Source organism: Sorex fumeus, unplaced genomic scaffold (assembly GCF_029834395.1).
Source record: "Sorex fumeus unplaced genomic scaffold, SorFum_2.1 ptg000095l, whole genome shotgun sequence".
NCBI lineage: Eukaryota > Metazoa > Chordata > Mammalia > Eulipotyphla > Soricidae > Sorex > Sorex fumeus.
In genome coordinates, this window is record NW_026606152.1 from 561,324 (window position 1) to 578,937 (window position 17,614).

Below are 17,614 nucleotides of genomic sequence, written 5' to 3' on the forward strand. Positions count from 1 at the left end.
CAGAGTGGGCCGGGTGCCTTCTGCAGGGGGCGGCGGTCAGGACCAGCATTCTGGCGCCTTCCAAGGGCCCGGGGACCGGCCCGGGGTCCCCACAGGCGGCAGCACCCTCCATCCTCCCCGCGGGAAGGCAGGGCTGGGGGTCTCTCAGTGCCAGGAGCTCCTGCGGCCGAGCCCCCGGCGGGGTTGTGCAAAGAGGCAGCCCCAGCCCCACCCGCCTCCGGGGGGACCCACACTCGGACCCAGTGAGTGCCGTTGGGGCGAGCAGAGCTGCCCGGCCACCCCGAGCCCCGCCCGGAGGGACCCCAAACACCCAGAGAAACTCCGGGGACGCCCCTGGCTGGAAATCTGTGCGGGGGGAGGGCACTCGCCTTGCACGCGGCCGGCCCGGTTCGAACCCGAGCACCGCCAGGAGCGGTTCCTGAGCACCGCCGGGTGTGACCCCCGAAGAAATTAAGCCCGTGCCCGCCCTGACCGAGGCCTGGAGACGCGGCCCGACGGTCCCGAGCGACCCTCTCCCTGCTGCGCCCTGCCCGGGAGCCCCCACTCCTGAGCCGACGCCCAGCCCCTGCACTGCTCGGACCCGGGTCCCGGAGCCTGGCCGCGACCAGGTGACGCCCCCGGCTCTGCGTCCCGCCCCGCCCCGTAAAGCGGTTTTCTCGCGTTCATTTGGCAAAACGTGGTGAGAACGGTGGCGGGGGAAAGCACAGAAAAGGGGCCAGGCGCCCCTGCCGCTCGCGCCCCTCCCCGGAGGCCGGGGCCGAGGGCTAGTGCGGGGTCCCCTCCCAAGGCACAGCCCCCACCGCGGGGCCCGCTGCGTTTCCAGGTGTCCATCTCTCCCCAGATGGACGCAGGTCCTTCCAATTCTCCGAGATCAAGGAGCTGCAAACAATTCAAACCCTTGAAGGTGACGTCATCCGCGGGCGGGGCCTAACCCGCCTGACGTCATCCGAGGGGGCGGGGCCTAACACGCCTGACGTCATCCGCGGGGAGCTCGGCTGCTTTTCTCCAACGAGGACCCACAGGAGCAGAACGAGGCGCAGGTGAGGCCGTGGGCCACGTCCTGACGTAGCCACGAGAAACAAACGCAAATCCACGAGAACCACGGGGGAGCCCGCCCTGTCCGCGCGCCCACGGGCAAGGCCAGCGGGGAAGCAAGGGCTGAAGAACTCGGCCTCTTCACACCCCAAACGGCGGGGCCGGGGCGCCCGCACTGCATGGCCACCCAGATTTGGACCCGTCGCCCCCTCGGTCCCCGAGCCCCGCCAGGAGTCGGCCCCGAGCAGAGCAGGGTGTGACCCCAACTCCCCCCGGAAGGAAAGGTAATGCATGCAAAAGCATCTTTGTATCCAGAAGGTTCCAGACTGTTCTTGCCCGCTAATCAGAACAACGGCAGAGTTCCATACATTGTGGGTGGGTGTGATTTCTCCCCTTGTTTCGCTCCCCCTTCTGATATTGTGATGCTTGGCCACAGTGCTCCCAGGGTCTGCTCCTGCTGTGATGATTGGCAACTGTGCTCCCTGGGGTGTGCTTTTGCAGGGGTGCTCAGCTGCAGTGCTCCTCAGGTCTGCTCCTGCAGTGGTCCTCAGCCACAGTGCTCCCTAGGATGCTCCCTGCAATGTTCAGCTTTTGTGCTTCTGCAGTGGTGTTCAGCCACAGTGCTCCCTGGAGGGTGTGCTCCTGCAGTGATGCTCAGCCACAGTGCTCCCTGGGGTGTGCTCCTGCAGTGGTGCTCAGCCACAGTGCTCCCTGGGTGTGCTCCTGCAGTGGTGCTCCTGCAGTGGTGCTCCTGCACCCACTAGCCGAGGCTCCCACCCAAGTTGAGGCACAGTCAGCTGTGGAGCTGCCAGGGGCTCTTGGGGTCACACTCGCTGACTGCGACGCTGGCTTGTCCTGGCTGCTGTGCTCTGGGCGCCGCAGCTCTCCCCATGGTGCTCACACAGGCCAGTCCTAGGGGCCACTCACGGCAGATCTCGGCACCTCAGGCCCCCACGGCAAAGGCCTCACAGACAGGCCGTGCTCGAGGCATGGGACCCGGGGCTGCAGCCCCACCCAGCCTGGCCCCATGCACTGGCCTCCGCCACTGACGTCCAGTGTCACTGGTCTGCGGTGTGGGTGTGTCGCAGCTGGGCTACGGACACCTCTGCACTCACATATGGCAGCAGGTGAGTTTGGGGGCGTCTCTAGGCACATTTTACATATCTGGGGGTGAAATCTCACGCCTCTGTGAGGGGGACAGGCCCAGTGGTTCTCAGGGCTGACTCCCGGCTCTGTGCTCAGGGATTACTTCTGGCTGGGCTTTGGGGATCGAACCCAGGTCGGCTGCGTCCAAGGCGGGCACCTTCCCCAGTCAACACTGCAGCCATGCCATGCTTCCTGGGGAAACTGAGGCTACCTAGGCCGCTGCCCCGAAGGTTCCACCCCAGGCCACGGGGGTGCTCCCAGGGGGGAGCCGGAGGTTGCAAAGTTTCTGATTTCAATATCTTCTCCCCACCTGGTGAAATATTTATTGAAATTGCACAGGGCAGCAGTTAGGATGGAGAAGGAACCAATATGACAATAAGAGCTGGAAATGACACTGGACAAGAACTGAGTGTTGGAAGTAGGTAAAGAGACATACATGATAACCTTTCAGTGTCTGTATGGCAAACCAGAATGCCCAAAAGGGGGCGGGGGGGGGGAGAGAGAGAGAGAGAGAGAGAATGCCTGCCATAGAGGTGGGGTGGGGGTGAGTAGGGAACACTGATGGTGGGAGTGTGCACTGGTGAAGGGACTGTGTTGGAACACTGTATGACTGAAACCCAACCATGCATAGCTTTGTAACTGTATCTCATAGTGATTCAATAAAAAACAAATAAATACTTTTTTTGTTTTTAATGTAAAGAGATGAAAAAGAAAAGAAAAGGAGAAAGAGAAACTGCTGCACGGGACAAGAAGCTGAACACTGATCCCCAAGCCGTTTGCCTGGAAAGGGGCTGGGTGGGAGGAGGGTGGGGCTTCCTGGGGGGCAGGAGGGCGGGACCACCAGGACAGCAGAAAGGCGCCCTTCGAGAAGGCCCTGGCTCCCCGGGCGTAGGAGGTGGCCAGGTGGTGCTCCCACGCACTCCTGGTGGAGACGACCTGCCTTCTGCCCTAACAGGAAATGGGGCATGGGAGGAGCGTCTGCGGGCTGTGGACACTCACCGTCCACGAGGCCGTATCTCTGGGCCAGGAGGGCGGCCTGCAGCTTCCTCCCGCTGCCCACGGGCCCGAGCAGCACCACCCGCGGCGTGAAGGGGGCGTTGGACCGGTGGCTGCTCTGCACGTAGGTCAGAGCTGGGGAGAGAGAGAAGGACGGTGAGCTGGGCGCCGGGCAGAGCACCCGTGGGCTCAGGGCTCCCGCAACCGGCCTGCGACACACGGGGCGCACGGGGACACTTGCCGGAGCACAGCGGGCTGGGATGCACCCCAGAGCCTGGGGCCTGGCCTTCTGGGCGTTGGCAGCCGCGGGGGCCAGTGTGGGGATGAGCTGTGCCACACTCCGGGGACCTCAGTTTGGCTGCAAATTTGCAAAGCCGCCAAGATCAAACAGGCCCCAGAGCAGAGCTGGAGTTACACCCTCCCGCCCCATGCCCCCCATGAGCAAGGCCAAGGTGATGGGGGTGGGAGAGAGATTCCCCACGAACAGGCAGCCGGCCGGCCAGAGGGCGCATCTTTGGCACCCGCTGAGCCCCAGGGCCCGTGTCGGACCCGCCTGTCAACCCCAGGGACACGGACCATCACATACGCCGGGCCAGCAGCGCAAGGCCATGTGGCACTGCCTCTGCCTGGGGCGAAGGGCAGAGCTGACGTGCCCCCAAGCCTGCACCCAGCCAGAGCCCCTGGAACCTCCCATGTATGACAACAGGAATGGGCACTGAGGGCCGCCGAGGGGGCTGGCGAGTCTGTGCAGGGCATGTTGGCCCCCGCTTAGTGTAAGGCTCCTGGCTTAGTGGCTGCTGGACTCGGGGCCATCTCGGGTCATGTCCACCCTCCTGCCTCCCTCCAGGGAAAGGAGCCTGGCGGGCAGCGGGCGCCTTGTGCCGGGACCCGCCTCTCCACGCGTCTACACCCGGGGCTTCGCTCGTGGTAAACAACCGCGTTCGTTAATCAGGAGCACTGATCCCCGACAGCCGCCTCGCCCATGATTCTTCTCAAAATCACGGGGCTGCTGGCAGCCAGCAGAGAGAGGAGAAAAACAGCAACGGGAGAATTTCCATCTCTCTCTCCCCCTCTGCATGATTAATTAATAATAATTAATATTCAAATGCTCACGCCTTTGTTTACAATTCTGGGCATGAATTCTTTATGAATCAGCGGAGGAACACAAACGTGATTAAGTAATTTGGAAGTAATTAATGGATAAACTCCGAGTCGGACCCTAAGTAAAGGGGGTTTTCTGTCTTCGGGCGGCTCACAGGAACCCCCAGACGGGAGGCTGGCAGAACACTGCCTGAGGGCCACACCCCCCAAAACCTCAGCCCCAGGATGTGAGACGCAGAAGGCTCTGGGGGGACCAGGGCCTGTGGGTGGGCGGGCCGTGGCCTGGAGCTGCGGGGCAGGAGCGGGGGACTGGGGGTGCCCCGAGACTGTCAGGGAGCAAAGGACTCTACAGCGGGAAGGACGCTGGCCTTGCATGCGGCCCACCGGGTTCAATCTCTGGCACCACATAGAGTCCCCCCCGAGCACAGAGCCAGGAGTCAACCCTGAGCACAGAGCCGGGAGTGAGCCCTGAGCACAGAGCCAGGAGTGAGCCCTGCACAGAGTCAGGAGTCTGCCCTGAGCACTGCCAGATGTGCCCCTGACCCTGAAAATAAAACCCAAGCTGCTGGAAGCCGTGGGTGCCCTCCTCGGGGGCGCACGGCCCTGCCCCTCGCGTCTCGGCTCAGGCTGTCGGACACGCAGAGCCGCAACTCTGCAGCTGCCGGCCAGGCTGTGGGTGCAAAGAGGCCAGACCACGGGATCCGACACCCCAAGCCAGGCCCCGCTCTGCTCCGGTGTCAGGGACAGAGATCTGGGGAGACCACCCAGCGTGGTGACCCCCACGCCAGCCTGCACCCCGTCCTTGAGCCCAGGGTCTGCCTCTGTCCATCCGGACACTAGGGTCACTGTCAGGGGCTGGGAAGCAGGGAGGAGGAGGGAGGGGGTCCCTGGTGACCATCACCCAGAGCACTGACCCTGGTAGAAGACGTCCATGCACGGCTGGTCAGCGCTGATGGCCTTCAGGATCCTGGAGTACGCAGGGGTGACCTCGGCGATGTTCCTGTGATATTCCAGGAGTCTCTTCGCCGTCTCTGGTTCTGAGATGCCCAGGGGCATGATGAGCCGGTTCTGGACGTCCACATCCGAGGGCCAGTCAAAGGTGGTGTGGTAAATCTCTGCAGAGAAAGGCCGGTCGCCTACCAGACCCAGGGACACCACAGCACCTGACCAGCCTAGGTGCCCACTCCTGATGACCTGACAGGACACTGGTGGTGCCAGCCAGGATGGGTGGCCTGAAGGGTTAGGGTTCGGGCCTCTTAGAGTCTCTGGGTGCTATATGGGGTAAAGTTAGGGTTAGGATTGGGGTAGGGTTAGGGTTGAGCTAGGATTTGGGTTGGGATATGGTTAGGGTTGGATTAGGGTTAGTGTTAGGGGTTAGGGTTGGGGTAGGGTTAGCACTAGGGTTAGGGCCTCTTCCATAGAATCTCTCTGGGGGGCTGTTTTGGGTTAGTGGTAGGGTTAGGTTTAGGGCCTCTCTCGGGGGGGGGTGTTTGGGGTAGGTTAGGGTTAGGATTAGGGTTAGGGCTGGGTTGGGTTAGTGTTGGGTTTGTCTTAGGGTTCGGGTTAGGGTAGGGTTAGGGTTGGGTTTGTGTGAGGGTTAGGGTTAGCATCAGCGTTAGGTTTTGGGCTAGGGGCTCTTCCATAGAATCCCTCTGGGGGCTGTTTGGGGTCATACCTCCAGTTCTGGGGTCGATTCTCTTGCCCAGGTTTCTCTCAATGAGGACCATGTCTGGGGCCTTGAGCACAACTGCGCAGATGGCGGAGCAAAGTTCGGTGTAACTGGGGACACCCGCTGGGCGCACCTGCAGCAGCCTTGTCGCCCCTGCTGGTCCCTGCCCGGCCATGGGCTGCCCAAGGCTCTGCCCGGCTCCCTGTGTCACCAGGCGACCCAGCGTCTGCCCCTCTCCCGCCACTTGGTGGCTCCTTCCGAGACGGAGTCTGGGTTAAGCGTCTCCCCTACGGCACAGGAGGGACTGGCCCAGCACCCTGGTTTGTCTCACGAAATAGCACTGGCTGCTTTTACATCATGAACAGTTGCTGCGGGCTCCTGCTTCTCGGTCCTGCGGGTCAGGGGCTCCCAGAGTCCCCGCAGGCCCCTCTCATGCCCCAGGGGCAGGGCCTGCAGTGCCAGTGGAGGGCCGCGGGGGGCTACTCACTGACATGGCGGGGGCTGACCCCCACCGTCTGGCTCATCAGGGTCTCCTCCCTCGTCTGGGGGATGCTGTCCAGAATCCAGCCCTAGGGGACAAGCAGAAAGCGCCGCCTGCTCTTGTTTTGATGGTTTCGGGACATAAATATCAAAGGGGGGTTGGGGGCCAGAGAAATAGTCCGGCTGGTAGGTGTTTGCCTTGCACGCGACAGTCCCAGGTTTGATCCCCGGCATCCCACACAGTGCCCCGAGCCACCAGGCGTCATTCCTGAGTGCAGAGCCAGGAGTGAGCCCTGAGCACTGCTGTGTGCCCCCAAACAAACAAGCGAGCCACAACCAAAACCAAACAGGCCTTCCTGCAGGCCCAAGAGTGGCACGCCAGATGCCGGGCCCGTCCACCCAGGCTCCCCAGCCACTCCTCCCGGGAGGGTAGTGGCCCATTTGCTCCCTTCCCTGAAGACACTGAACGTTTTCCCAGCTCTCAGCAACTCTGCTCCAAGCATCGCGGGGATTTCCCCCGGACTTGGACAAACAGACCCCATCTGCTTGCACACTGGGGTTCAGAAAAGCCTTTCACCCTACGGAAACGTGTCCATGAAAAGCACAGCAGACGCGCGGAAGACCGATTTCTGAACATTGATTCAATGTTATGACATCACTGCATTTTGCCACGACACCCTCCAAAGTGGCCCCACCCAGGCCAACAACCCCCACGACAGGCATTATTGTAGGGAATCACTCCAGAAAACGAGAATCTACCGACATCCTCTTCTCTGGTCATTACTGGGGCTCAGAGCTTCCTCGTGTGTTTACTATTCGAATCTTCCTTTCCAATGGTTTGTGCAAGCCATTACTCCCGGCCCCTGGAGTGCGGGCTTTTATTACAAGAGATCTTTACCGTGAAGGGCATGATCCCTTGTGACCAACACCTCCTCAGGCCTATGAGCTTGTCTGGCCTTCTGATATCATCCGTGGTATTGCTTTCAGCACATATTTTGAACCAAATCCATCTACATTTTCCTCTTTGGATTCTGGCACAGCATAAATCCATGAAAGTTCTTTCCCAGTGCCAGGGTTAGGGAACACGGGTGTTAGGCGACTCTCGGAGCTCCCTGCACACTGACTACGCCGGAGGGTCACGTGTGATTTTGGAAATGGGGTAAGGCTGGACCCTGGGTGGTTCCCCTGAGGCCTGCAACACTCCCAAGGGCCTTGGAAACAACCCACACCCCAAACACATTGTCTCCCCAGGCCAGCAGCCTCCCCCGAGGGACCCTGCACCCCTTAAGGTCTGTTGCGCCAACAGGTCCCACCTTCCTGTGACACTCTCCAGGGGCAGGGAGAGGGCAGCGGGGAGGGCGCTGGCCTGGCACGATCCTGGCACCGCAGACGGTCCCTGAGCCCAGGCCCCTAGGAGTGCGCACAAGGGCAGAAGCAAAAACAAACAAGAAAGAAACTTCTCTTCAGGAAAGCAGCACTTTGTCATGTTCCAAGGCCGAGTCAGCTGCACGGCCCAGACCACACTGTCCCTCCCATCCCCGTGCCCCAGGGGCCGGTGTCGCCCTGGCCAGGGCACAGCGACCCGAATCCTCAAGTCAATACTGTCGGTGCTCATTTCTTCCATACTGAAATATTTAGGTGCCCCTAGCCTCTGAGGGCAGTTCTGTTGTTTTTTTTTTAATTTATTTTTTGCTTCTTGGGTCACACCCGGACATGCTCAGGGGTTACTCCTGGCTCTGCACTCAGGAACCACTTCTGGCGGGTCTTAGGGGACCCAATGGGATGCCGGGGATCGAATCCAGGTGCGTGCTCGGCCGACACCCTCCCTGCTGCGCTAGGGCTCCGGGCCCCAGAGGGCAGTTCTTTAGAAAGCTGAGCAGAGCGAGCGGGACTGGAGGGGTCAGACCCACGTCCGTCCCTTAATTTCTTACCAGGAATCAGAGCTCACGGAAGGCTTCGGGGACTAATGAAGCTGAGGTGCAAACCAGCGTTTCTGAGCAGCCTTCAGCTCCCTCAAGGGCTCGTTAGAACCGGGCCAGCAGCGGAGCCGACATCTGTGGACACCCCCCCCCCCCCCCACCGCCCCAGACACCCACAGGGGTTCTGTGCGCCACTGACCCGGGCTGTCTCACTCCTCAGAGTGGAGTGCCTGATTCCCTTTCTCCGGAGAGACCCCCCTGCACCCCTGCCATGGCCCCCACCTGCCGCCTCTCCAACCTCTGCACTGTTCTGCTCAGCACCAAGACGCACTTTAACAGTGCACTACTGACAATCTTTATAACCTGCCCCTGAATCTGCAGCCACTCAGTACAGGTCCAAGCCTTGATAGCTATCCACCAACTCCTCCTTGGAAGGAGCTTCCGGCCATTCAGGGAGTTCCCTCGTGGGCCGGCCTCAGCCAGCCCTAGGGGGATGGGAAATTTTCGAAAGGAGGGAGGCAGAGAGAGGGGGAGGCGGGCACGGGCCACCAGCACTCCAGGTAATGCTTCCAGACTTGTGGGGGGGGACGGGGAGAGAGGACAGTCGCCCAGGTTCTGTCTGACAAAGGCAGCCTGCAGAGGCAGAGGTGGCTGGCTGGGGCCTCCACATCAGGGGAGCCTGGAACCCTGAGGAAGGGTCCAGAGGAACCCACCTTCCCCGGCCCGGCTGTGTTGGGACTGGCACCATAGACTTCCTTGCAAAGGGACCCGTGACGCATGCACGGTGGCCGGCGGGCTGGTGGCGAGACAGCGAGGCGTCGGGGCAGGGAGCAGCCCCCACCCTGGCCAGGGTAGCCCTGGGATGTGCAAGCGCCCCCACACCCTCTGGCTCGGGGTCCGACTTCCAGGGCTGGCTGGGTCCTAATTAGAATCCGCGCTCCATCTCCCTGGCACGCCAGCGTGCGCCTGCGAGGGCCGCCCGGCTCTGCACCGAGCAGGTTAATTGATATTCTGATGCTTCCGCAAAGTCCCTGGGGTTCGCGTCTGTTTTATCACACATCAAAAAGGCCGTATGCTCAGGGCTGGGGGTCTGCACAGCTGCGCCGGGCCGGTATCACAGGACGGACAAGCACTAAGCAGATGTCACGAATAAAAAAAAAAACTGAAAACAGAAAGAAAAGGGTCCTGAATGCAGCCAGCCAGCCCAGGGAAGCCGGCGTGCCCAGCAGTGCCCGCTTGCCCAGCCCGCCCAGGGAAGCCAGCGTGCCCAGTGCTGCCGCCCACCCGCCCGCCAGGGCGCCCTCCTGGCTGTTATTAAAGCGCAATTAGTCGCTTCAAAAGCAGAGCTATGTGCTCTCTGGGCCCCCCGCCTCTGATGCCCGACCCGCTCTCCTGTCCCCCACGAGGACGCCCAGCCCAGCTCAGGTGCCCAGGGGCCCTGAGGCGCGTTGCTCGCCTCTGTCTGGGGAGACGATCTGAGACTTGAGCTTGGGGTCCATAAATTGGCTCTTTCCAGCTCAGATCTGAGTCTCGGGAGAGGCCCCGGCACCCACCAGACCCCCTCTACGTTTCTGGTGAAATACGACGCAGTTTCCCAGCGCAGAAACGAGAACAGTTTCTCAGGCGGGAAAGAAATGCATCTTCAGGGATGAAGTTTGGGGAGCTGATGTGTGCTGAGGGTGACGCGGGGGGTGGGGGGAGGAGCAGGCCCCCGAGACCCCCAAACACTCTGCTTTGGTTTACACACAAATGGAGACTGTCAATCTGCTTACGCTCACATGCCTGCCGCCATCACACTCTCCTGAAAGATAATGAGCAAGAGCTTGGGGGGTAGGGGGCCCACACCCGGCAGTGCTCAGGGATGACTCCTGTTTCAGTGCTCAGGGATCACTCCTCGCGAGGCTCAGGAGACTGTATGGGATGCCAGGGATCAAATCTGGGTTGGCCATGTGCAAGACAAGTGCCCTACCTGCTGTATTATCTCGGCAACCACAAGATTTTTATTTTTTATAATTTATTTATTGGGGGCCTTTACCTTTACCTATTGGGGGCCACACTGGGTGGTGATCAGGGCTTGCTCCTGGCTCTGTACCCCCCTCCCAGTGGGGCTCTGGGCATCATGTTGGATGCTGTCTAGGTCAATGGAATGCAAGGCAAGCGCCTGCCGACTGCACCACCACTCTGGCCCCTTAGAGCTGTTTACTTTTGCTCTGTGGGGGGCCCAAGGGCACCCAGAAGCCCCTGGGGGCTACGCTCAGAAATCTGGAGAGGGTCCCAGGACGCGGTTGCTCAGAGTCTCCGGGCCTCACCTGCAGCTCCCAGCCGGGACAGCGCAAGGCCCGCTCCCTCTCTGGCCCCTTTCAGTCTAATCGCAAACCAGGACACAAACCATCGCGGCAGGGCTGCATGGGTCCTCTCCCAGCCCCGCCTCTCTGCAGCCCGCTCTGTGCAGCCCCCACCACGGCTGGACAGGCTTGCCCTGACCTGCTCCTCTGTGGACAGAGAGGAGTGCCGGGGCACCCCCACCCCGTGGCCAGCCCAGGGAGTGCCCCCATTGCCTGCTTGACCCTCCTTCAGAGAGGGGGCGTTTTCCTGCGGGGGCTAGGAGACTGAGGGGCCTGCGGGACAGGGAGGATGCCGGAGAGACACGATGCTTGGGGTGCAAGGCTGGACATGGGCTTGTCCAGCGGGCATGGTGGTTACCCACCCAACCAACAACACTGAGCTGAGAGCCGAGGTGCACGGGTGCCGAGGCGCCTGTCACAGGCTGTCGGGCTCCTGAGGGCAAACCTGGCTCCGGCCTCTGACCAGGAGTGCGGGCAGGGCTCTGCAGGGGTGACGGGGGAGGGGAGGCTGGAAGCAGGGTAGACTGCACCTTGGCTGGCAGAGGGCGGGACCCCACATCTACAAGCTGCCAACCATGGTCCCGACCACCCCTGGGTACAGGATCACCTCCAAGTGAGGGCAGGCGAGGACGTGCTCTACCTGCTCCCCCAGGCCCCCAGCCCCAGGTGTTCCCCAGAAGACCTGGGACAGCCCTGTGCCACTGCGAGCCCCACCCATCTGCAACCCCGCCCACGACGCAAGCCCCGCCCATGACACAAACCCCACCCATGCCAAGCCCTGCTTATTTGGCAAGCCCCGCCCCCACAGTGCAACCCGTTGCTTAAAGCCCCGCCCATACCCCAAATCCCACCCATAATGCAAACCCCGCCCCACTTCAAGCCCCACCCACAATGCAAACCCTGTGCCTCAAGCCCCACCCGCAACAAAAGCCCCGCCCTATCGAGCCCCGCCCACAAAGTAAGCCCCGCCCTCCACCTTGCTTCAGCCGCTGCCCATAATGCAGAGCACTCAGCTACAAATCTTCCAGGTACCAGCAACAGCAAGGAAACCAGAGTCCCTCCCGGTAGGTGCCAGCCCTGCGACCCCGGGAGGGGGTGAGCGGCAGCTGCGAGTCTCTGGACCCACGTCTGGCACTGCCACCAGAACATGACCCCACAAGAAAACCCTGCTTGACCCCTGACCCAAGCAGGGAAGGACTCGGGGCGGGAGAGACATACGAGGCCGAGGCACAGGCCTTGCGCGCAGCCAACATGGCTCAGACCCTGGCACGGCACCCGGTCCCCAGAGCCTTCCCGGGAATGAGCCCTGAACACCACCAGGTGTGGCCCAAAACCCACCACCACCAAAGAGAAAGAGAAGACAAAGGATCCTGGAATCCCAGCAGGGAGCTGCAAACTCTCTCGCCACAGTGCAGTCTGCCCCCTCCCTGCTCCTCTTTGAATGAATCCCTGAGCCTTCCTCAAACGGAGTGAGCACCGAGGGTCTGAGTGCCTCTGAAGAAACGGAAACACCCCACGCCCACCCCCAAGCAAGTCTGGGAATCCGGGGCTGGGGGCAATGCACGGAGGACTGCCCGGCTCCGAAAATCTGGGGCGTGGGTTCAGCAGACCTCATCAGGTGCCACATTTGATGACCACCAGCTGGGAGATGGCAGGGCCGGGCGGACCCTTGGCCTTGGGTGTCAGAGTCCCCTGCAGTCACACACAGCCTCCTCTGGCTCAGCCGTGGTTCCGGGGTGCAGATAGACAGCAGGACACACGGGGGCAAGTGCCGTCACCTTCCCTTGTCATATCCCTGGTATGTGCCTGGCTAGTGCCCGCGTGGAAGCCTCTGCGGGGTCAGTGTGGGGATTCAGGGCGGTTCTGCGAGCCGCAGGCTGCGGGCGAGGAAGGTCTCCCTCCGTGTTCTCCAGGACAGGACAGGCAATCTCCACGTTTGGACTCATCTGGCTCCTGCCTTCCTGTCTGCGACACCCCCCAGCTCACAGGCCAGGGGCTGTGCAGTGCTGGGGCAGCCCCGCGGAGCCAGGCACCAAGCATGGCATCAAGCATGGCCTCACACACGCCAGGCCCAGCTCCAGCTCTGATGCCACCCCCAGGGCCCCCAAGGCGATGCCTTGAATTAACTCTGGAATGGAAGATGCTTCTGTGCTGCTGAACAAAGACGGTCCCCCGGGCACAGCCAGCCTCATCCCTGGGCTTTCTGGGGGCATTTAGGCACATCTCTTAGACCAAGCATTGTAGGGAATGAGTTGTTTAGAAGTCAGCCGCCGGCTTCTGCTTCCGATGGTCTGGGGCGCTGGGGGGCGGATTGCCAAGGCAGGTCTGGTGAAAGCTTCCCCACTGTGGGGTCCTAATGCACCATCAGCGTGGGGTGGTGCCACCCGGCCGAGAGTCGGGGCAGGTACCGGCCACCAGGGACGCCCCATGAACAGTCGAGCCACTCTGCCAGCTGCTCAGCCTGCAGAGGGAGCTGCGGCTGTGAGACACACCGGGAGGTGCCCTGCTGGGGTCACTGGGGATCCCCCCAAGCTGGGAGCACAAGGCTCTGCCCACACCAAGAGTAAGAGGCTTCCCAACTGTCAGGAGGACGGCTGGGGGGACTCACCCTATCGGCTCACCTGGCTCTTCCTAGAGGGGAAGTGCTGTCACCCCCAGCCCGGAGCCTGGGATATGCGGGTGCTTCCCGCCGTGCGCCTGCACCCCAGTTGCGCAGACTTCAGGGTGCCCTGCCCTGGATTTTCTCCTAGCAACTCTCATACAGGCACTTCATCAGCACCAGCCGTGCCCTGGTCTCGCCCAGGCCCACCGTGGGCGGCCTCGGCCGGTTTCACCCGAGCCTGCTGCAGAGGGAGGGAGGGAAGGCACCCCAGACGCTGGACAACAGTGGCCCCCCAAATGGTAGGCAGGCCAGGGATCAGCGCTGGGGACCAGGCGACCGAGGCGGGGAGCGCTGGGCCAGGGCGGCGCACAGGGCGGGGCTGGCGCTTGATTGACACTCCAGCGGGGCAAGCCCGGCTCCGGCCTCGGACTGGATGCGGGACCAGCCAGCCCCGGAACCGAGGCCACCACCGTGGAGCGCTGGACCCTGGCCGCTTGCTGCCGGCAGCGTCCAGCGGAGAGGAGCTCAGGCGGCTCCTTTCACGCGACTCCGATGCCCCCGCGTGGACGCGCGCGCCTTTCCTGTGGGCCCCGCAGGATTTCGGGAGGGGGCTCCTAATTACGTGCAAAACCCACCCGGTCCCCGGGCAGCCGGGCTCCGGGCTTCAGGGAGGGGGCATCTCTCTGCATATTCATTTCTACGGTGATGATGATTATTCAGCAGCGCGGCCGGAAAGGATGCGGGAAGCCAGATCGCGGCAGAGCTGCAGTGCCAGCCTGGCGGGGTCTGGCTGCAGGCTGGGGTGTTTCTTGAGCGCCGCCGCCTAATGCAGTCTCTTTGAAGCCTCCCTTTGAAGTGACCCTGGGTGGTTAGAGGAGGAGGAATTGGCGCCGCCCGCGGAACCTGCAGTGATGCAGAGCGGAGCACTGCCTGCAGGAGCAGCGGCCACATTCCCGCTGTCCAGAGGCCCCTTCCGGCCTCCGAGCACTCACGTGCTGGTCTCCTGCTGCTGTTTGGGGGTGGGGCGCTTTCCTGACCGGTTCCCTCTCGCCCCACGGGTGGGGAAAGCTGGCAAGCAAAATTTTTTTGGCCGGGCTCCTTGGCTCACGGTGGCCCGTCTCGTTCCCCCGTCTCGTCCTGGGTTCCCCAGGCACCAGAGCGCGCCCGCCCCCCGTCTGGCATCTGTCCCGGCAGCCTCCCTGACCTACACTCCTGAACAGATGACGGGTGTTGTTTTGGGGTGACGCCTGGACTTATTCCTGGCTGTGCACCCAGGGTCACTCCTGCAGGGCCCAGGGCACCCTGTGGCGTGCCCAGGGTTGAGCCTGGCCGGCTGTGGAAAGGAAAGCGCCCTCCCCTCTGTGCTCACTCTCCAGCGCCACGTTTTTCTGTTTCGACCTCCAGGGCCTGCCCACTGGGCCTCACTGCGGCCTCCGCCTCCTCAGCTGCCCGCGGGCCCTGCACAGGTGGACATCTGGGCCGCGGCTGCCTTGCACTGGGCGGCTCAGCCCAGAGAGCCAGTTACTCAGCAGCCCGTGAACCCACGGGGCTCAGCAGTACCTCGAAAGGCTCCCCCAGGCAGCACATGCCCAGCCCGAGTCGCGAGATGGCCAACGCTGCTGACCGCTCTGGGGGGGCGGGCGGGCCCAGCGCCGCCACAGCCCTCTCAGGGGGAAGCGCAGGGCGAGGAGTGCCCGTGCGGAACTGCAAACTGATGCCCTTCAGGAGCGCAGTGAAGGCAGGTGCCGAGGAGGAGCCCGGCAGGCGGAGGGCACAGCACAGGGAGGCCTGCTGGGCCTGGGCCGCCTCGGGGGGGCCCCCAACGGCCAAGAAATGTTAGATTCGAAAAGATGCTAAAAAACGCTGCTAAGCTTTTTTTCGGGAAGTGCACAGAAGGCCACTTCCTCTGTCTTCATTGCAAAGGGGCGGGGCAGAGGGCAGAGGGCAGAGGCGGGTCAGGTGTCCTGCTGGGGCATCCCTGTGTCAGGGGCTGCCCTCCCTCAGAGGTGCTCCCTGAGCCCCGGGTGGCAGCCCTTCCCAGGGACCCCAGGGGACCCCCCAGTTCTCCCTTGTTATTTTCCCTCCATCCAAAGGCATGTCCACACCCACAGCTGATCTGCATGGAGCTGTCTTTGTGGGGAAGGGGCTTTGGGGCCACACCAGGCTCTGTGCTCAGGGCTGACTCCCGGCTGACTCCCGGCTGACTCCCTGCTGAGGGCTAACTCCTGGTTCTGTGCTCAGGGATGACTGCTGGCTCTGTGCTCAGGGATCACTCTCGGTGGGCTCACAGGGGAGCCCGGGGACTGAGCGCGGTTGGCCGCGGCCCAGGCGTGCCGCCCTGGTGTGCCCGATCTGCCTCTTTCCATCTCTGTCGGTGTCTGCGGCAGGAACACACACGCCCCGCCCAACAGCCAAGCATCCCGGGAGGCGGCACGAGTGCCCCTTACCTGCCGGACACAGTCGTCCTCGGCCAGCCGTGAGCGGAGCATCTGGATGAGCAATGGACTGCTCAGGGTCTGGGGGAGGACAGGGAGGCTGAGCCTGCGGGCAAGTGCTCATGCAGCTGCCCGGCACCGGGCAGACGGACCCTGACCCACAGCCCTGGCCCCTCCTCCAGCTGTAGACCGGCCCCAGCCCTGCCTGACCTTTAGTGGCCCCCCCACACAGACACTCAGGCATACACAGACACACACAGACACACACAGAGACACACACAGACAGACACAGAGACACACACAGACAGACACAGAGACACACGCACAGACACGCACAGACACACACAGACACACACAGACAGAGACACACGCACAGACACGCACAGACACACACAGACACACACACAGACACACACACAGACACACACAGACACAGACACAGAGACACACACAGACACAGAGACACACAGACACAGACACACACAGAGACACAGACACAGACACAGACAGAGACACACACAGACACAGACAGAGACACACACAGACACACAGACACAGACACAGACACAAAGACACACGCAGACACAGACACAGAGACACACACAGAGACACACACAGAGACACACACAGACACAGACACAGAGACACAGACACACAGAGACACAGACACACAGAGACACAGACACAGACACACACAGACACACAGATACACACACAGACACACACTGACACACTGACACAGACAGAGACACACACACAGACACACACAGACACACACAGAGACACAGACACAGAAACACACACACAGACACACAGATACACACACAGACACACACTGACACACACAGACACAGACACAGACGCAGACACACACACAGACACACAGATACACACACAGACACACACTGACACACACTGACACAGACAGAGACACACACACAGACGCACACACACAGACACACAGATACACACAGACACACACTGACACACAGACACAGAAAGAGACACACACACAGACACACACAGACACACACAGACACACACACAGACACACAGATACACACTGACATACACAGACACACAGTGAAATACACTGACATACACAGACACACACAGAAACACACAGACACGGACACACAGAGACACACAGATACACAGACACACACTGACACACAATAACATACACAGACACACAGTGACATACACTGACATACACAGATACACACTGACACACACAGACAGCCGCTACTTAGCTGTCCTGCGTTGCCCGACAGCCAGGTCCACTCCAGGCTGGCCAGCGCTACCAATGCCCTCAACCACCAGCTCTGCTCCCCCTTAGCCAGCACGCAGGCCCTGACCACTGTCCACCCCCGCCCTGGAGACGGCCACAGTTCCGGAGGGGGGAACCGGACCTCACTCTCTGTAGCCAACTGGGGTCTGGCAGGGGTGACCCCGACACCGAGTCCTGTGACCTCACGGGAAGCTCAGAACGGACCAGGGCCGGGTGGATTGGTGGGTGAGGTGTAGGCGGGTGGGTGATGGACAAATCGATGGATGGATGACGGACGGAGGGACGCTGGGCAGGGAGAGTGGGTGTGCTGGCTGCTGGCTGGCGCGAGGGAGCAGCAGAGGACACGAGGCTGGCTCTGCCCAGGGTCTGCTGCCTCCAGCGTCTCCTGAACCCCCCATGCAGTCATGGCCCCTCCCTTTCCCAGAGGGAGAGACCCACAGATCACTCGTCTGTCTGTTCCCGTATGTTTGTAACAAGTTCTCAGGTGAGGTCAGTATCGGCACCGCGGGCCATGGGCACACCCGAGAGGACACCAGATCGCTGCACTCAGCAGCCAGGGCCAGGGGCACGCGGGTATGTGCAAAGATAAACGCAG

General features: G+C 61.8%; 1 protein-coding gene across 1 annotated transcript in view; it reads right to left on the minus strand.

Annotated features, from left to right (window-relative positions):
• LOC130040669 (adenylate kinase 8-like) overlaps positions 1 to 17,614 on the minus strand; it is a 39,389-nt gene that overhangs the window by 13,812 nt on the left and 7,963 nt on the right. The window contains exons 5-9 of the mRNA XM_056132667.1: positions 15,741 to 15,809; positions 6,435 to 6,516; positions 5,954 to 6,025; positions 5,193 to 5,393; positions 3,181 to 3,312 (exon numbers count right to left, since the gene is read on the minus strand). Coding sequence (XP_055988642.1) covers positions 3,181 to 3,312; positions 5,193 to 5,393; positions 5,954 to 6,025; positions 6,435 to 6,516; positions 15,741 to 15,809 — 556 coding nt within the window. The remainder of the gene's footprint in view (positions 1 to 3,180; positions 3,313 to 5,192; positions 5,394 to 5,953; positions 6,026 to 6,434; positions 6,517 to 15,740; positions 15,810 to 17,614) is intronic.